Source organism: Anomaloglossus baeobatrachus, chromosome 9, assembly GCF_048569485.1.
Source record: "Anomaloglossus baeobatrachus isolate aAnoBae1 chromosome 9, aAnoBae1.hap1, whole genome shotgun sequence".
Taxonomy (NCBI): Eukaryota; Metazoa; Chordata; class Amphibia; order Anura; family Aromobatidae; genus Anomaloglossus; species Anomaloglossus baeobatrachus.
In genome coordinates this window covers 36,152,887-36,174,101 of record NC_134361.1, presented here as the reverse complement: position 1 = coordinate 36,174,101, position 21,215 = coordinate 36,152,887, and the positions used below count along the sequence as shown (strand labels likewise).

Below are 21,215 nucleotides of genomic sequence, written 5' to 3'. Positions count from 1 at the left end.
TGAACCTAGCCTATAGGATAATTTATTACATACTCTACATATAAGAGCTGGGCTCAATATAGAGACGTCTATTGTTTCATCTCGGGTCCTGTAAATCATCATAGCGGCAATTTTTACATCAGTCGGATTAAAAGGTACGTAATGTGACAACCGCGTTATCACGGGTGAGATAGCGGAAAGCACTGGCAGCTTGTCCTCCGGCTGCGGGAGCATCACAAGCTGTCAGCAAGTGTTACAGTGTCGGGGAACGTCATCCTCCGGCAGCGCACACTGTCCGCACTGGATTAGTCTAGCGGGCGATCAAGGGTTAATAAAGCAATCCCCTGCTGTTACCGCTATAGAAAGGGAAAGGAAGGAGGTAATGATATAAGCTCATTTGTTTTAAGACATAGACGTCTGGATAAATCGTGTTCATTTTCAATATGCCGGAGCGGTTTTATTCTAGGGATTATTTGAAGATTTAATCAAATTAACAATTATAATGACAAAGCGACTCTGCGGTACACAGCGCTCCTCACAAGGAGGTATGAGGGCGCATGATAATCACACATTGCCTCCAAATGGGGTCACCACGCAACTTCTTAATTCAGATCTAGACGTTCAGTTGTCTTATTCCTACACAGGAGACATATGCATAACGTACCTTCCACTTAAAGGGAACCTGTCACCACTTTTTTGGCGTATAAGCTGCGGCCACCACCACCGGGCTCTTATATACAGCATTCTAACATGCTGTATATAAGAGCCCAGGCCGCTGTGTACAACATAAAAACACTTTATAATACTTACCTAACAGTCGCGCTGTGGGCCTTATTGGCGTCTCCGTTGTCCGGTGCTGGCACCTCCTCTTTCGGCCATCTTCATCCTCTTTCTGAAGCCTGGGTGCATGACGCGGCTGCGTCATTCACACTCGCCGGTCCTGCGCATGCGCGCTACAATACTTTGACCTGCCCTGCTCAGGACCTGAATGCCTGCGAGTGTGTATGACGTCGGACCCGTCATGCACCGCGGCTAGAGAAGACAAAGCACAAAGATGGACAAAGAGGCGCCCATAAGGCCCACCGCGCGACCGTTAGGTAAGTACTATAAAGTGTTTTTTATGTTATACCCCCGGCCTGGGCCCTTATATACACCATGTTAGAATGCTATATATAACAGCCCGGTGAAGGTGGCCGCAGCTTATAGGCCAAAAAAGTGGTGACAGGTTCCCTTTAACCCCTTCACTCCTCGGCGTTTTTTCATTTTCATATTTTTCCTCCCCTCCTTCGAAGAGCCATAACATTTTTTTATATTTCCTTCAATATAGCTGTATGAGGGCTTGTTTATTGTGGGACAAGTTGTACTTTTGAATGACGAGTTGTACTTTTGAAAGATGAGTTGTACTTTTGAATGACGAGTTGTACTTTTGAAAGATGAGTTGTACTTTTGAATGACAAGTTGTACAATTGAATGACACTGTTTATTTTACCATATAACTGGAACACAGGAAAAAATAAATCAAACTGCGGTGCAAGTGCAAAAAAAAGTGCAATTTTACAAAATATTTTTTTAATTATTATTTATTATGTTCAACATATGCTAAAACTATTCTGTCATTATGATTCCCCAGGCCAGTACGAGTACGTAGATATCAAATACGTATAGGTTTTTTTATTTATTTTAGTGGTGAAAAAAACCCTGAAATTTGTGAATAAAAAATATAGTTTGCTTGTGTCGCCATTTTACGTGACCTGTTACATTTTCATTTTTCGTGATCTGGGGCTTAGTTTTTGCACCCTTAGGCCCCCTTCACACGTCAGTGAAAAACACACACGTGATACAGGTGCGTATGTCCCTCCATGTGCCGTGATTTTGGCACACGTGTGATCTCCGTGTGCTATCTGTCTGATCCGTGTGATCAGGGACTTATACTCACCTATCAACACCGCTGCTCTCCATGGTGCTGAAGTCTCCTGTGATGCTGTGTACGGCCGCCGCTGTCTCCCCTCTGCTGTTACTTCCGGGTCAACTATGCAGTGAATATGCATGAGCATAATTAGCCGGCCTGGAAGCAGGAGACAGCAGCGGCCGGAGACAGCAGGACTGAAGATGGGTGAGTTTAAAAAGTTTTTTGTTTTTTTTTTAAATTTGTGTTTTTTCTGGTTGCTATTTCACGGATCACACCATAATGTGATCCGTGGGACATCAGTAATGCCAGAAATAAGTGAACTTCTCTCCATGCAGAAGGCACGGACACGCGTGTGCACCGCACAGAAACACATCAGTGAGAAATCACTGATGTGTGTGCACAGACCAATTGATTTTAATGGGTCTGCGTATGTCCATGATTCTGGTACGTACAAAAACTGTCACATACAGTATGTACCAGAATCATTGACTTATGAAGGGGCTTCAGCTAATGTTTTTACTTATACGATTTTGGGAACGATATGATGTTCTGATCGCCCCTTATTACATTTTATTGCAATAAAAAAAATGTAATTCTAGCTTTTTGATTTTATTTTTCTCATTACCCCGTTCACTGGTCAGATTAATTAATTAATTTATTTTATGCTTTGATAGATCAAACATTTCTGAACAAAGCAATATCAATTTTTTTTTTAATTATTATTGTTATTATTTATTTATTTTTAATTGTTTTATCATGGGACAAAAGGGATTACTTGAACTTTTGTGTTTTTTTTGTTCATATTTTTAATAATTTTTTTTAAACTTTTAACTGCATTTATTAGACCTCCCAAGTACACCCCTAAATATTTTTAGGCACATACTCTTGGAATTAGTGTTTTCCATGTCTTTCATATTTTACATAAAGCCACTCCATAATCACACTTGAAACAAAGAAGAAAAAAAAGGAGATTTAAAGGTTTAAGAAGGTATTAGATAGATTTGTATTGATAGAAAAAAGATGACATAAAACACACATCCAAAATACAACAATACAATTACAATATCAGAAGGTGCTTGTTGATGGTTTAAAAAAGAAGGGGATAGACACCCACAGCTAAATGCTCTTATGGATACAATCATCAGCAGAAGTGCGTGGGTGAAATTCCTTCTCAAACTCCTTAAAGTGCAGTCTTATGTCACTAATTTCAATATCTACCTGAAGGGTACAAAGAAAAAAGTTTTTTGCCCAAAGGCTTACCCATGAGGGAAATGGATCCCACTCAGCAGTAGCACGTTGCGGTCATCAACTCCAACACGCGTTTTGCGTTTAAAATTTGCTGCTTCTTTATCTTTAACTAGCTGTAGTACCCGGTGTTGCCCGGGATAGTAACTAAGTGTCTCTCTCACTCATACTCTCTGCCACTCTCTCACTCTCTCTTTCTCACTGTCTGACTCTCTCTTTGACTGTCTCTATATGTCTTTGTGTGTCTGTCTCTGTGTGTCTCTGTCTCTGTGTGTCTCTATGCGTCTCTTTGCATCTCTGTGTGTGTCTGTCTCTGTGTCTCTGTGCGTCTGTTTCTGTGTGTCTCTGTGTTTCTCTGTGTATGTCTCTGTGTTTCTGTGTGTCTCTGTGTGTCTCTGTCTATGTGTGTTCCTGTGTTTGTCTCTGTCTCTGTGTTTGTCTCTACTGATATATTACCTCACACATAAGCTTCTTATACTAAGAATGTTCTTCATTGCCTATAGCAACCAATCACAGCTCCTATTAATGACCTGTAGCTCCCAGCTTCATTGACTTTAATGGAGGCAGGTTTTTTGGGGAATAACTGTAAAGCGCGGGTTTAAATTTTCCTCTCAAAACATAAGCCCGCTTTACATGCTGCAATGTATCATACAATGTGTCGGTGGGGTCACGTTGTAAGTGACGCACATCCGGCATCGTAAGGTACATTGTAGCGCGTGACAGCTACGTGCGATTGCGAATGAACGGTAAAACGTTCATCGCATGCACGTCGTTCATTCCTCATGAATTGAACGTCAGATTGTTCATTGTACCCGGGGTAGCACACATCGCAGTGTGTGACACCCCGGGGACGATGAACAGATCTTACCTGCGTCCTGCGGCTCCCGGTCAGCAATGCGGAAGCAAGGAGATGGGCGGGATGTTTACGTCCCGCTCAGCTCCTCCCCTCCGCTTCTATTGGCTGGCTGCCGCATGACATTGATGTAACGCCGAACGTCCCTCCCACTCCAGGAAGTGGACGGTCGCCGCCCACATCGAGGTCGTATGGAAGGGTAAGTACGTGTGACGGGGGTTACTCGTTTGTGCGGCACATTCAACAAATTGAACATGCCGCACATACGATGGGGGCGTTGCAAATCGCATACGATATCGTATGCGAAATTGCAACGTGCAAAGCAGGCTATAGTCTATGATATTCCCTGAGTCATATGATGCAGCTGTGCAAAATTTCATGATTGTAAATGCGACTGTGCTGATTCCTTTAGCATACACACACACACATACATACATACATACATACATACATACACACACACACACACACATATACATACATACATAGATACACACACCTACACACACATATACATACACACACATATACATACATACACGCACATACACACACATATAAATAAATGACAGTGCCTTGCAAAAGTATTCGGCCCCTTGAATTATTCAACCTTTTCTCACATTTCAGGCTTCAAACATAAAGATAAAAATGTTAATGTTCTGGTGAAGAATCAACAACAAGTGGGCACAATTGTGAAGTTGAACGATATTTATTGCTTACTTTAAACTTTCGTAAAAAAGAATAAACTGAAAATTGGGGCGTGCAATATTATTCATCCCCTTTACTTTCAGTGCAGCAAACTCACTCCAGAAGTTGATTGAGGCTCTTTGAATGATCCAATGTTGTCCTAAATGACTGATGATGATAAACATAAGCCCCTGTGTGTAATCAAGTCTCCGTATAAATGCCCCTGCTCTGTGATAGTCTCAGTGTTCTGTTTAAAGTGCAGATAGCATCATGGAGACCAAGGAACACAACAGGCAGGTCCGTGATACTGTTGTGGAGAAGTTTAAAGCCGGATTTGGTTACAAAAATATTTCCAAAACTTTAAACATCCAAGAATCACTGTGCAAGCGATCATATTGAAATGGAAGGAGTATCATACCACTGCAAATCCACCAAGACCCGGCCGTCCATCCAAACTATCATCTCACACAAGGAGAAGACTGATCAGAGATGCAGCCAAGAGGCCCATGATCACTCTGGATGAACTGCAGAGATCTACAGCTGAGGTGGGAGAGTCTGTCCATAGGACAACAATCAGTCGCACACTGCACAAATCTGGCCTTTATGGAAGAGTGGCAAGAAGAAAGCCATTTCTCAAAGATATCCATAAAAAGTGTTGTTTAAAGTTTGCCACAACCCACCTGGAGACACCAAACATGTGGAAGAAGGTGCTCTCGTCAGATGAAACCAAAATCAAACTTTTTGGGCACAATGCTAAATGATATGTTTGACGTAAAAGCAACACAGCTCATCACCGTGAACACACCATCCCCACTGTCGAACATGGTGGTGGCAGCAGCATGGTTTGGGCCTGCTTTTCTTCAGCAGGGACAGGGAAGATGGTTAAAATTGATGGGAAGATGGATGGAGGCAAATACAGGACCATTCTTGAAGAAAACCTGTTAGAGTTTACAAAAGACCAAAGACTGTGACGGAGATTTGTCTTCCAACAAGACAATGATCGAAAACATAAAGCAAAATCTACAATGGAATGGTTCACAAATAAACATATCCAGGTGTTAGAATGGCCAAGTCACAGTCCAGACCTGAACCCAATCGAGAATCTGTGGAAAGAGCTGAAAACTGCTGTTCACAAACGCCTCCATCCAACCTCACTCAGCTCCAGCTGTTTACAAAGGAAGAATGGGAGAGAATTTCAGCCTCTCCATGTGCAAAACTGATAGAGACAGACCCCAAGAGACTGCAGCTGTAATCGCAACAAAAGGGGGCGCTACAAAGGATTAACTTAAAGGGGATGAATAATATTGCACACCCCAATTTTCAGTTATTTATTTTTTTTTAAAAAAAGTTTAAAATAAGCAATACATTTTGTTCTACTCCACAATTGTGTCACTTGTTGTTGATTCTTCACCAGAACATTAACATTTTTATCTTTATGTTTGAAGCCTGAAATGTGGGAAAAGGTTGAAAAATTCAAGGGGGCTGAATACTTTCTCAAGACACTGTACACACACACACACACATACACTCTCGCACACACACACACACACACACACACACACACACACTCTCGCACACACACACACACACACACACACACACACACACACACACACACTCTCGCACACACACACACACACACACACACACTCAGCTTTATATATTAGATGGGGCAAAAGAGATGATTTGAACTTTTGCGTTTTTATCGCCTTCATATTTTTAATAACTTTTTTATTTTTAAACTTTTAACTATATTTACTTGTCCCCTTAGGAGACTTGAAGCTGCTATCGCCTGATTGCCTGTGCATCAGTATCAGCAGAGATCACAAGCCGCATTCACAGGAGAAACATACTGACAGTGACAGGGGTAATCAGTTGACCCCCAGCTGTCATGACAATCCATCGGCGCCCCATGATCACATTATGGATGGGGGCGGGAAATGACACGCTTCTCTCCGATGCGTGTTAATGCCCCTGTCAGAGATTCACAGCGGGATTTAACTGGTTAACAGCTGCAGACGGATCTCCAATCCAACCTTGACTGTTAATGGCTCATGATGGCCATTAAATTAGCTGAAATGTGCGAAAAATGATGCGGGCTCGACGTGTGAGCCCGCATCAAAGGCAGGGACACAACTTTTGACGTACATGTACATCAAAAGTCATGAAGGGGTTGAAGGGAATGTATAATTAGAAAAAAATAGTTTTTTAAATTGTTTTTAATTGAATTTAAAAAAAAAATATAAAAATATTCCATATTACTTAATAAAAAAAACTAAAAAAAAATGTACATACTATTAGGCCTAAGACTCATAAATCCTTTTCTGTTAAGAACACTGTGTAACAGACTCATTATTATGACAGACAATGAAAGGTGAAAGGTCACAGCTCTATATATAGTGCATAACACAGCATCTACTAATCACAATAGGTTATGTCATAGCTCGCCTCCCCCCTCCTGTACAATGACCGATAACACCTTTATATAGAGTACATAACAGGATCCATCATTCACAGTAGGTGATATCACAGCTCACCTCCTCCTCCTGTACAATGACTGATAACATCTCTATATACAGTAGATAAACAGGATCCACCAATTACAATAGTTGATATCACAGCTGACCTCCTCCTCCTGTACAATGCCTGATAGCACCTCTATATACAGCAGATAACATAGTATCCACCATTCACAATAGGTGATGTCACAGCTCACCTCCTCCTCCTAAGCAATGACTGATAACACCTCTAACACCTCTATATACAGTAGATAAACAGGATCCACCATTCACAATAGGTGATATCACAGCTCACCTTCCCCTCCTGTACAATGACTGATAACACCTCCTATATACAGTAAATAACACAGGATTAACAATTTACAATGTGTTGTCAGGGCTCGCCAGTCACAACCTTCCCTGCTGTTCACAATGTTCTTGACCCTTACTAAAGTTTTGTGGTTTGTTGACATGCAACTTTGCAAAGTTTCCATATAGTGGAAGCTCCTTATCATCAGAGGCAGGATTACAATGGCAGATAACACCTGGGCCCAAAAATCAGAATAGGAGATATCACAGCTCCCCTCCCCCCTCTCCCTTTTCAATGTCCTCTGCACACACTCATTAGATGCTTCAAAACAAAACATAGGGTCGGAGTCCGTTCATTGTGGCTAATGTACATGTGTTGTTTCCTACAACAACAGGAAGTTAGAGACTAAAAAAGCCCCAGTGGCCAGTGTGAGAATTGCAGGACTTCTATTATTTAGTTGTAATACAGATTGTAATATAGAAAACAAAATTGACAAAAATGTTAAAAAAAATACATTTCACACAAAAAATAGGTTAATTTCTGATGACACAGGAGAAGCTGTAAGTCTATATGACCATCTATGATTCTATCCAGTAGCCGATACACCACACAGTTCTGATTTCCTTTAACTCTTGCACTGCTGACACTCAATGACTTTAGGTAAAGTGATTGCGGTAGAAGGCGACATCTCGTTCTGCAGATGATCGCCTGCTGGGATCTATTTGGGTCAACATCCTCAGACTTCCCATAATCCTCTCCTGGATGACAGCAACAACAATGGATCAGGTGTTTGTCTATTTTCTTGCTTTGGCCAGGGATCCTTAACTGTGTCATCTTCCACCAAACCATTTCGCTGGAATGGGAAATTGGAAATTGCGCAAAAGAGTTATGTGTTTCTGTGACTGTGTGTACATTGATCTCCACCAGAGGCATACATGGAAATCATGGGGCCCCATAGCAGAATTTTGGGTCACAGAAGAGCATGTTTCACAACTTTGCAGCCCTTACCAAGTCATTTTCCACCTATTGAAGCCCATAGATTCCCCTTTCCTTGCAACCATAAAGCATGATGCACCGAAAACACTGTATGATCCCCCACAGTGAATTCCTTTACTGTACCCTCTCTAGACCCAATATGATGACGCTACTGTACCCTTCTCAACAACCCTGGCAAAGTATGATCCCCAATTGTGACCTCCACAAAACCCTCCATACAGTATAATGGCCCCCACACCACTTCACACTGTGTAATGGGTCTCACATAGCCCTCCATACAGTATAATGGCCCCCACACAGCCCTCATTACAGAATAATGGGCTCCACATAGTCCTCCATACAGAATAATGGGCTCCACATAGTCCTCCATACAGTATAAAGGCCCCACATAGCCCTCCATACAGTATAAAGGCCCCACATAGCCCTCCATACAGTATAATGGCCCCCACACAGCCCTCATTACAGAATAATGGGCTCCACATAGTCCTCTATACAGTATAAAGGCCCCACATAGCCCTCCATACAGAATCAGGGGCCTCACATATCACTCCATACAGAATAATGGGCCTCACATAGTCCTCCATACAGTAGAATGGCCCCACATAGCCCTCCATTCAGAATAATGGGCCCCGCACAGCCCTCATAACAGAATAATGGGCGCCACATAGACAGTACAATGGCCCTCAAATAGCCCTCCATAAAGTATAAAGGCTTCCTCATAGGACTCCAAATATCATAATGACCCCCATAAAGAGCTCCAAATGGTATCCTGGCCTCCACATGGCGATTCAGATACAGTTGAAAGTGCGATGATGGGCGGGAGGCCTGGTGCAGGCACTGGCACTGGGCCCTTTAACTCACGGGCCCCATAGCGGCTGCATGGTCTGCTGTCATTGGCAGTACACCACTGGTCTCCACTGACCCAATGTGTCACGTTGGACATACTGTACATACCACTGAAAAACATCCGACTGTTAAGATGGAGGCAATGTGCTTCATTCATTTCTTAACCATGCCATACACATTAGATGATTGTTGACCAAACGATGGTTCAGCCGACAGCCATCTCAGATGTTTCTCCCATACACAGGACTAATCGTTCAGCCATGCTTTCACATGTTCTCTATGAGAGCTGCCACTAGACATGTTTGGTGGTGGCTTATCTCTGAGAGAAAAGGATCGGCAGTCCAAAATTGAAGAGTTGTCCAGGGCCCCATAAACATGTTAGACTGTTGGCCGAACCTATCAATATCGGGGAGTTCGGCCATTACTACACTGCTCTGGTAGAATGAATGCAAAGCGTTGTTTGATTGATATGGGCAACAAAGATCGTTCTAATGGTTTGTAAAAGTCATCTTCTATAAACCACATAAAGGAAACAGTGGGCTGGTTTTCAACCCATATAACATATATTGGCTCATAGTAATCACTTGTTAAATATTTCCAAGGTGTAAAGTTTATAGATTTTTTGCTTGTTGGGTATCTTTTTGTCCGTTGCAAACTAAAGAGGCTAAATTGATGACAGAGGGGTAAACTAGGCTTTGTTTAACCTGTGGCTAAAATTTCCTACCACAAGCCCCGTATCTAGATACCCTATAGACAAGGAAAATTCATTAGTTGGCACGTCGCTGGTCCTCAGAGATCATGAAACATGCCCCTTCATTATTTAGGCTGCAGTCTACTTCTTGACATGACTTATAACCTATTGCGATCCTCCAAAATTGTAAAAACTTCTTGACATGACTTGTTTGTTGCAGACTTTGGATATGCCATCTTATATGTGTAGAGTATTCATTATCTTCTTTTTCTTCCCGGCAGGATCCTGCTGACTGTAGTGGTCATTTTCCGCATATTAATTGTGGCAATCGTTGGGGAGACGGTCTATGAGGACGAGCAGACGATGTTCATGTGCAACACTCTTCAGCCTGGCTGTAACCAAGCCTGCTACGATCGAGCTTTCCCAATTTCCCACATCCGATACTGGGTCTTCCAGATAATCCTTGTGTGCACCCCAAGCCTGTGCTTCATTACGTACTCTGTCCATCAGTCCGCGAAGCAGAAAGACCGCAGATACTCCTTTCTATACCCTCTGCTAGAGAAGGAACTGCCGCGAGAAAACAGGAGAATGAAAAATATCAATGGGATCTTAATGCAAAACCCAGACCTGTCCTCCAAGGATGAACCAGACTGCTTGGAAGTAAAAGAGATCCCAAACACACCCAAGAAAGCAGCGAAAAGCCCCAAGGTGAAACGTCAAGAGGGCATATCCCGCTTCTACATCATTCAGGTCTTTTTTAGGAATGCTTTAGAGATTGGATTCCTGGCTGGACAATACTTCCTTTATGGCTTCAGTGTGCCACCCATCTTTGAGTGTGACCGCTACCCTTGCGTAAAGGAGGTAGAGTGCTATGTGTCTCGGCCAACCGAGAAGACAGTCTTCCTGGTCTTCATGTTTGCTGTCAGTGGCATCTGTGTCCTTCTTAACTTAGCTGAGCTAAACCACCTTGGGTGGCGAAAGATCAAGACGGCCATGAGGGGAGTACAGGCTCGCAGAAAGTCAGTTTGTGAGGTGCGTAAAAAGGAGCCATCCACCTTGGCTCAAGTGCCAACGTTGGGGAGGACACAGTCCAGTGAGTCAGCTTACGTTTGACCCCATGTGTGGTCATGCCTACGGTTTCTAGATTTCCTCCATGCTTTAGAGAATGTATGGGAACGCAAATATGGCAGAGAATGGCGCCAGTCTTCCAACCAACAGTGGAGACCCTCAAAACTTTATTAGCGGCCTGTCGACCATTATGGCTGCCGGCTTTTATGGGAAGCAAAGCTTGGATTTAGCGGGGGAGGATGGGGTGGGAGATGAAAATATGGACAACTGCTTCTTTTTTTTACCACAACTTTGGGCCTGTAAATTGAAGAGTTTTGCTCGGTATTATATTCTGCAACTTATCTTGTTTTTATAATGTCAGCCACGGACCGATGATGACGGAGAGTGGTATACATGTATCCTCCAGGGTGTGTTAAAAATATAGAAAATCTGCACTAACTTATAAGAAGCCATAACGACAAGCAGGGAGGTCAAATAAAAGATAAACATAAGGGGTTCTTTAAGAGAGGACTTTATAAAACAAAAATAAAAACCTCTCACGACTGTTATATACCTCTCACCTCCCACTCACTGCAAACTCCCTCCGATAAAATCCTCATTCACACCTCACCTGCTCCCGAAACAGAATTGCCAATTACAAAACCTGCTAAGGAGCCAGGAATTTCTAATTTATTTTTTTTCTTATTTCTCTTCTCTTTATCTCACACGTATCATTAATTAAGACATGGAAGGGCACAAGAACATCCAGCGGGCACGGTACGAGAACACGGCAGGCAAACGGGGTCAGGGGAACATTGCGACACAAAGAGAGCGAAGAAAAAACAAAAGTGCAACAGGTTCGATGGTAAAAGAGTAGAACGAGAAGGTAGAACCAGCGAAAATCCAATAAAGGATAGCCCAGAAGATGATAGGAGGAACACCCAAAGCCAAGGAGACATCTAAAGGAACCTCATAAACTAGACGTTCAGGGTAAATGACACTACTTCCAATGGGCATGTATGGAAACACCTCAACGTCTACCACGGTGGTTTCATTTATGAAGGGTATATGGTTTTCACAAACTCAGGGGTTCATCAAGTGATCAGAAGTGATGGAGGGGAGGAAGATATTAGGGACATTTGTAAGTAAGGGCCCTTTGACACAGATTGATTGTGTATAAATGCTAAGTGATCAGCCTAAAAGATGTTCATTTATTATGCAACCTGAAAAAGATAGCCATCCCCTGTCACAGGTGTGTCACAGGTGACAGTCATGTGGTTTCTGGCTATAGAAGGTCACAGCGTTTGGTTGCGCAGAATGATTCCTGACTTTCTGTTGCTCCTGCTGTCAGTATTCATTGATATATGTAGCTTTCCTGTGGATTTTCAGCTCTCGACTTTTGGACCCAACAGAAGCTCGCCTTCCACCCAGCTGCTGATCATCAGCATTATCTTGGTGCTTAAATATCCCTTCCTTCCTTGGACTGGTGCTGGTGATATTATTCTGTTCATTCTAGCTCTGGTTGCAAGCAGGTGGTATGCTCTCATATGTAGCAACTTTGCTGAAGAATTTTTGTTTTCTCCTACGTGTGCCCACCTTGTGTCTTCATTTCATTTCATTTTCATTTCGTGGGGTTGATGAACAGCTCATCCCACCCGTTCCCTATTTAGGGTCCAGCACTAGGGATACCTAGGGTCAGGTATGCGGCTCAGCGCATAGATGCGGAATCTATCTAGGTTGGTGAGGAACCCCATGGCCCAGCTGTAGGTTTGGTCAGGGGTCATCATCCCCCCTTCTCTAGATGCAAGGTTCCCCTTACCTTACCTTTCGCCACTCACTTGGTACTTCCCCATATCGAGCGTGACATTATCACCAGCGCCAGTCCAGGGAAGATGTGCGTATTTAAGCACCAAGAGAATACTGATAATCAGCAGCTGGGTGGAAGGCGAGGTCCTGCTGGGTCCAAAAGGGGGAGAGATGATTCCAGCAGGGAAGTTCCCTATACCAATGAATACTGACAGCAAGAACAATAGAAAGTCAGGGAGCATTCTGCACAACCAAATACTGTGACCTTCTATGGCCAGAAACCACATGACTGTCTGTCACCCGTGAAACACCCGTGACATACCCTCGTGTAAATCCGAGGACAAAAACGATCATATTTACAACAGATGAAAAACAAGAGCTAATCAGCCTGATGATTGGACCAAGTTCAGGCAGTGTGTGCAAAAGGACCCTTAGTGCTTCGGGTCAACCATCATGGACCTGTTATGGTACGTCTGTATTTTTTTGTGTCATTGGGTAGCTGATGGCATCAGATCTAGATACAACCGCAACCTCTGCACCCGTGATATTGAGCAGTATCCCTTGATAGGTTGTCGTTCATACGGGCGCAGGGTTCTTGCCGACTTCAGCATTCGCGGATGTGACTAGGTCGGTCTCAGCACAAAGGTACCTGACATTACATATACTGTTCTTGCCCATAAAACGGGTTAGAATAGCGCATGCTGCAATTTTTTTTCCCACAAAAGCAAAAATTGACCTTGTGCACAAGCATACAGTCTGACATTGGGCACTGCGCTGTCCGTATGCGGTCCGTTGCACACACGAACCGAAAACATGGCCATGTGAACACAGCCTAAGGGTCTTTTTGCATGGATCAACGCTACAGCATGTCAGTGCTCATATAGTTACGTCGAGCAGTCATCGGCACGGCGTGCTACCGAGAGATCGTTAGTGCGATTGTTCATTCGCATTCAGATCCATTCTTGTCGGCGGCACATCCCCGGATTACACCCGGTGCCATGCTCCCGAAGGAGGATGATTCTGATCTTCACATAAAAGAGGTAATCAAATGAAAAGGAGCGAGGAACATTTTCACACCCAACACGTAGACAAAGGGGGCTCTAAAAAAAAGCTCAAGATCTTACAAAACACATCATTCAACCAATAAAGTCAATACAACAGAATGAGGATACATACGCAGGCACAATGAGGGAGCACCAAAACACCAAGCTGTTGAGATGCAAGGCTTCGGGGCAGATTTCATGTAATGGCGGACAGTACGAGAAGCATGACTATTGACAATTAAAATCTACTCAACCTGATTTTTTTAAGAATTTTGCATGTTAAAGATAAATATTAAGATTTGCTATGTGCAAGATGAGATGATGCCTCCAAGGACATGAATGTCTTGCTTGGGTAAATGAGGATTGCATTTAGTGGTTGTAAATTTGGCATGTTGTGGTGCTATCTTCATGCTCATTCAATATCTATATTAATTGCCATCTATATAGAAATGATCTGCATCTTCAATCGATAAGAAATTGTCACAGTAACTGGAACAGGGTTGTGGGCACCAGGACTTTCATCCATAGGTAGGGATTCCCAGCCGACTCTATACCTGGGAGACTGGTTTTAGAAGACTCATTTTTATATACCCTATCGGGTCATTTTAACTTAATGGAAGGTAGCCCACCACTTACGACCTGCACCTATTAAGAGTGGATACAAAGGTTGGCTATCTTTCTGGATGATCTGGCATATCTGTCTATTACATGGCCAGCCGGTGATTTTTTTTAGGCACCATGTAATACTTTATTTGTCCTGCGGAGGTGCTGCAGGGAAAATGAACACTTGCCGCCAGTCTTCCTGAAGATCGCATCCGATCCCTACTAATCTTACTTGTAACCCTTCTTACAAAATTGTCCAAAGCTGATGACGTTTATAAAGTTGCCACCTTCTCTAAATATACTAATTTTCAGGAAGGCTTTAAAACACTTTAAAGGGAACCTGTCACCAGGTTTTTCCCTTATGATCTGTGGCCACCACCAGTGAGCCCTTATATACAGCATTCCAGAATACTGTATATTAAAGCTCAGGCCAATGTGTAGAACGTAAAAAACACTTTTATAATACTCACCTAGGAGGTAGTCCGGTGCGATGGGTGTCGCTGGTCTCCGGTCCAAAGCCTCCCCTCTGCTGCGATGGCCGTCCTCGTTCTTCACAGACCGGTGTGCATGACGCGTCCTATGTCATCCACACTAGCCGGCATTGAGGTCCTATGCAGGCGCACTTTGATCTGATCAAAGTATTGTAGTGCGCATGCGTGGGTGGTCTTTAACCTTTCCACGCGCATGCGCATTACAATACTTTGATCTGCCCTCAGCATGACAGAGCAAAGTGCGCCTGCGCAGGACCGCATTGCCACCTAGTGTGGATGACATAGGACATGTCATCCATACTGGGCTTGATAGAAGGAGGACGGAGATCGCAACAGAGGAGGCGCAGGACTGAAGAGCCGCAATACCCATCGGACTGGACCACCCCCTAGGTGAGTGTTATAAAAGTGTTTTTTACGTTCTACACCGCGGCCTAGGCTCTTATCTACAGTATTCTCGAATGCTGTTATAAGGGTTCACTGGTGGTGGCCACAGCTTATAGTCGCCAAATCTGGTGAAGCTTCCCTTTAAGGAACTATTAAATGAGTTGATCCCTATATAAAAATACCACTACTGTTTAAAGGTTTCCAGTCCATAGGCACTTGGCCAAATTTGGGGGAGGAAAAAAAATAGGTACTAAGAGTAATATATCGCCAGCTATGACTAGGGTGTGCCACCACTTTAAAATCAGTGAGGGTCCAAACTATGGGACCACCACTGCTCCAAAGAATGAAATGGATGAAGGAAGGGTAAAGCTGTTCCCTGGAGCAGTGCCGCCATGCAAAAAAATAAGGAATGGGGATCCACCGGCGTTGAGTTGTGCCCGTTTCATATTTTGGTTTGGTGGGGTTCCCAGAGGTTGGACCTCCGCTGATCATAAAGTAATGACATATCCTGAAAGGTGATGGAAAACCCTTTAGATTTCCAGTAGCCAGATTCTATTGGAAAGAGCCTAAATATTCATAGATAGAGTTCAAGCTAATAAATTATATCAATATACCCCAAATGCTACAATCGATCAATGTGCTGTATTTCGAGAACAAAGGGCTTAAATAATTTTCTGGGAGGCTTTAAGAAATAAAAAAATACCATCCCACTTAGACGCCCCTCACTTTTTCTAGGGTACCTTCCATTCTAGTGATGTATTAATGAAAAAATCTCAGTTTGCTACTAAAATCTCCAAAGGACCAAACAACGAGATTTGGCGTAGCTTAAAATTTACTAAAAAATAAAAAAAAAAGCTGAATAAATAAAAAAGTTGACCAAAAAGGCCGGGACATACGGTGACCCAGTGGCCACCATCTGGTAGCAATTGTTCTAATATGCCTTCTGTGCTAATGCGATCGAATGACTTGCCGATTTGTTATAGCAAATCCTTTCTACTTTTTTTCAAAGCACTTTTTTGTACAGTCTCCAAATAATATGTAGCCCACGTAACGTGGTAACCTCCTGAACTAATACATGTAACTCTGGTGCTAATACTCACTGTAGGGGTTAAGGGGGGTAAACACAGGCTGTTCCGCAAGTTAGATCGATGATGCTTAATTTTTGGGTAGGTGCGTAAGAGGGGGTAGAGTACCATATATCATAAGAGCACTCATCAGTGAAATATATAGTGAGGTACCAATGGGGATCACTCCAGGGAAGGACTGATGATGGAAGATTTGGGTAAATTTAATTAAGGAGCATTTTGTGCAACCAAGAAATCACCCCTCTAACGTGATGCCAAGGATCAGAATTGATGCTCCACTGCGGGAAGGAGTGTGACTGGAGTAACGCTCGAATATGTGTTACCACTCCATTCAAGAGTTCCGGGTATGACATAAATAGCCGAATACGTGAGGAACCCCTAGAAATGTCTATTGATGGATCACTCTTTTAAGGAGCACTTTAATTAAGGATCTTTTGGACCCCACTGGACATGAGCCCATTGGCATACAGGTGGGTCTACTCCTGGACTCTGCTGAAGGATATATAGTTTTTATTATTCGAAGCCAAATTTGTATGTAAAGAAATTATTAACTGCTTACCCAGCCCACACAAAGTGATTGACAGGTTTTCTCTATGAGTGGGTGGGGGAACCAGGACTCACAGGCTCTCTCTATGAGTTGGTGGGGGAACCAGGACTCACAGGCTTCCTCTATGAGTGGGTGGGGGAAGCAGGACTCACAGGCTCTCTCTATGAGTGGGTGGGGGAAGCAGGAAACACAGGCTTTCTCTATGAAAGGGTGGGGGAAGCAGGACTCACAGGCTCTCTCTATGAGTGGGTGGGGGAAGCAGGACTCACAGGCTTTCTCTATGAGTGGGTGGGGGAAGCAGGACTCACAGGCTTTCTCTATGAGTGGGTGGGGGAAGCAGGACTCACAGGCTCTCTCTATGAGTGGGTGGGGGAAGCAGGACTCACAGGCTTTCTCTATGAGTGGGTGGGAAAAGCAGGAAACAGGCTTTCTCTATGAGTGGGCAGATGAAGCAGAACTCACAGGCTCTCTCTATGAGTGGGTGGGGGAAGCAGGAAACACAGGCTTTCTCTATGAAAGGGTGGGGGAAGCAGGACTCACAGGCTCTCTCTATGAGTGGGTGGGGGAAGCAGGACTCACAGGCTTTCTCTATGAGTGGGTGGGGGAAGCAGGACTCACAGGCTTTCTCTATGAGTGGGTGGGGGAAGCAGGACTCACAGGCTTTCTCTATGAGTGGGTGGGGGAAGCAGGACTCACAGGCTTTCTCTATGAGTGGGTGGGGGAAGCAGGACTCACAGGCTCTCTCTATGAGTGGGTGGGGGAAGCAGGACTCACAGGCTTTCTCTATGAGTGGGTGGGAAAAGCAGGAAACAGGCTTTCTCTATGAGTGGGCAGATGAAGCAGAACTCACAGGCTCTCTCTATGAGTGGGTAAGGAGAAGCAGGACTCACAGGCTTTCTCTATGAGTGGGCAGAGGAAGCAGTACTCACAGGCTTTCTCTATGAGTGGGTGAGGAGAAGCAAGACTCACAAGCTTTCTGTATGAGTGGATGGGAGGAGGACTCACAGGCTTTCTCTCTGAGTGGGCGGGGTAAGCAGGACTTATAGGCTTTCTCTATGAGTTGGCAGGGGAAGCAGGACTTACAGGCTTTCTCTATGAGTGGGTGAGGAGAAGCAAGACTCACAGGCTTCTTCTATGAGTGAGCAGGACTCACAGGCTTTCTCTATGAGTGAGCAGGACTCACAGGCTTTCTCTATGAGTGGGCGGGGGAAGCAGGATTCACAGGCTCTCTCTATGAGTGGGCGGGGGAAGCAGGACTCACAGGCTTTCTCTATGAGTGGGCGGGGGAAGCAGCACAAATTATAAAAAACTATATATTTCCAAACTCAGCGTCTCCTCCTATATATTTCGCTGCCTTAGATAAGAAACCGGAGGCTGTATCCACACTTTTTGTCTATTGTGTAGCCCGAAAATCACAAATGACTGCTGCTCAATCCACTTTCATGTTTAATAGCCATGCAGGGAATTGCATACCTACATGCCCCTAGAGATGACCAAATTGAACCATAGGACCCTGATCCATCCCGCCGGTTTTCCCGGCTTCTCTTCTGATTAGCTGGCTTGGCGCAAAGTCCTGTGTGCCTCACGCTGCAATGGTGACGACGCACTGTTCCTACAAATCAGAAGGGACGCCGGGGATGCCGGCAGGTAGGAGTCGATTGGCAGGGAACCCAAAATACTGACGTGACCACTGGACCAGGGTCCTACGAATCGATTTGCTCATCTCTACATGGCCATTATCAGCAAAGGTGATTTTAGCGGGATTCATTTGCAATCTGTGCCGATGTGCAGGTCAGTACGATTTTTTTTTCCCACAAGGTGTGAACGCAGCCTTACAGATCCATTTTAATCGAGGTCATGTATAAGATGACCAGTAGCATCGCTTCACTTAGTCTTTACATATGGGACTGTAGCTGCTTGGATTTGGACAATTCATTTTAAGTATGTGCCCCCCCGACACGTCATAGTCATATGTTGGTATGTACGCATGTGTTTAATACCTCCTGTATACAGCCTGATATTTTTTCTATAAAAAAAAAAAAAAGTGGAGTATTGTACTAGAATGTTATATTACCGATTTGATGATTCATGCAGATTCATGCATGATTTTGCAGATCAGCAATTGGGAAATCCAAAGGGTTTTTTATTCTTTAAATTGATGTTTATTTCCCTTTAAAGGAATCACTGCCTCCATTTAGCAAATTCTTCCTCAAGAGAGACAAGTGAATGGACATCTTTTACTAACCGATCTGTAGGTAACTCTCCGCGAAGAGTCAACTCAACGCTCGACGCTACGCCCACTTTCACCTGCGGGCAGCGCCGTCTTCACGGTGCTGTCACCCGGCATCAGACTCAGGATACAGTCACAATGGAAGAAACTCAACGGTGCTTGTATCAACCAAATGTACAGAAATAAACAACCGTTCCGGACATTGACTTTCTATCATCGCATTTCTGGCACAGGGTCATGGGGTGGGGTGAACCGATGATGCAATGCAGAATTCAGCTGTAATACAGGTGCAATATTCCGAGAACAAGTCTCAGGAATTCTATGGAGAATCTATGAATATAATAAATGCTGATATGTGTCTTCTTAATGTTACTGCTATATGGGGGACACTGTAGGGTGGTCTCAGCTTCTGTTAGTCCTTTCCATTATTTGGTTTCTCATGCTTTTTAGTTTTTTTTTTTAAGGCAAAGTTTAGGACAGATCCTCCAATCTTGACCATCGTCAGCCATAGTTTAGGACAGATCCTCTGATCTTTCGTCAGCCATAGTTTAGGACAGATCCTCCGATCTTGACCATCGTCAGCAATAGTTTAGGACAGATCCTCCGATCTTGACCATCGTCAGCCATAGTTTAGGACAGATCCTCCGATCTTGACCATCGTCAGCCATAGTTTAGGACAGATCCTCCGATCTTGACCATCGTCAGCCATAGTTTAGGACAGATCCTCCGATCTTGACCATCGTCAGCTATAGTTTAGGACAGATCCTCCGATCTTGACCATCGTCAGCCATAGTTTAGGACAGATCCTCCGATCTTGACCATCGTCAGCCATAGTTTAGGACAGATCCTCCGATCTTGACCATCGTCAGCCATAGTTTAGGACAGATCTTCCGATCTTGACCATCGTCAGCCATAGTTTAGGACAGATCCTCCGATCTTGACCATCGTCAGCCATAGTTTAGGACAGATCCTCCGATCTTGACCATCGTCAGCCATAGTTTAGGACAGATCCTCCGATCTTGACCATCGTCAGCCATAGTTTAGGACAGATCCTCCGATATTGACCTTCATCAGCCATAGTTTAGGACAGATCCTCCAATCTTGACCATCATCAGCCATAGTTTAGGACAGATCCTCTAATCTTGACGATTGTCAGCTATAGTTTAGGACAGATCCTCCAATCTTGACAATTGTCAGCCATAGTTTAGGACAGATCCTCAGATCTTGACCATCGTCAGCCATAGTCTAGGACAGATCCTCCAATCTTGACCATCATCAGCCATAGCTTAGGACAGATCCTCCAATCTTGACCATCATCAGCCATAGTTTAGGACAAATCCTCCAATCTTCACGATTGTCAGCCATAGTTTAGGACAAATCCTCCAATCTTGACGATTGTCAACCACAGTTTAGGACAGATCCTCCAATCTTGACGATTGTCAGCCATGTCCTCCTAGATAGGTTTTCCGATTTAAAGGGGGTCTTCCCATCTTACAGTGACGTCATATATTGCTCGCAGCAGATTTCACCTAAATTATTCTAGGACCACCCAATGATCTGGAGAAAAAAGGGTGCTGCAGATTTCATTTTAAAAAGTATTCGTAACCATGAAGTCTAGATTGTGTGTAAACTGCAGAGGATGTCACAGTATATAGCCCCTCATGGAAAAGTCAAAGACCCTTGCAGGCTCCAAGCATCTCAAATAGTTTTTGTCCAGTACCTGAGATTCTCCATCCCTTGCAAAACTACAACTCCCAGCATGCTCAGACAGCTTTCATTTAAAAGATAAGGCCATTTTATTTTTCTTAAAAGGGATATTCCCATTTCCAAGATCCAATCCCAATATGTACCGTAGTAGGTGTTATGATAATATTAGCAAATACCTCCAATTAGAAATGTAGAATAGTTATCCTGATACACTATGTTGCTTACCTCATGTGCAGGGCATTGCAGGACCTTGGGGAT

The 21,215-nt window shown here is 43.8% G+C and overlaps 1 protein-coding gene and 1 long non-coding RNA gene across 2 annotated transcripts in view; both read left to right on the top strand.

The window, feature by feature from the left end:
- The window catches only part of LOC142250389 (gap junction delta-2 protein-like), a 68,424-nt gene extending 55,453 nt beyond the window's left edge, over positions 1-12,971 (top strand). Inside the window, exon 2 of the mRNA XM_075322548.1 lies at positions 10,296-12,971. Coding sequence (XP_075178663.1) covers positions 10,296-11,127 — 832 coding nt within the window. The 3' untranslated portion in view covers positions 11,128-12,971. The remainder of the gene's footprint in view (positions 1-10,295) is intronic.
- Positions 12,972-17,706: 4,735 nt separating this feature from the next.
- On the top strand, positions 17,707-19,655 carry LOC142250388 (uncharacterized). Its single transcript, XR_012725180.1, has 2 exons — positions 17,707-17,912; positions 17,952-19,655. It is a non-coding gene; the product is annotated as an uncharacterized LOC142250388 (long non-coding RNA).
- Positions 19,656-21,215: the final 1,560 nt, after the last annotated feature.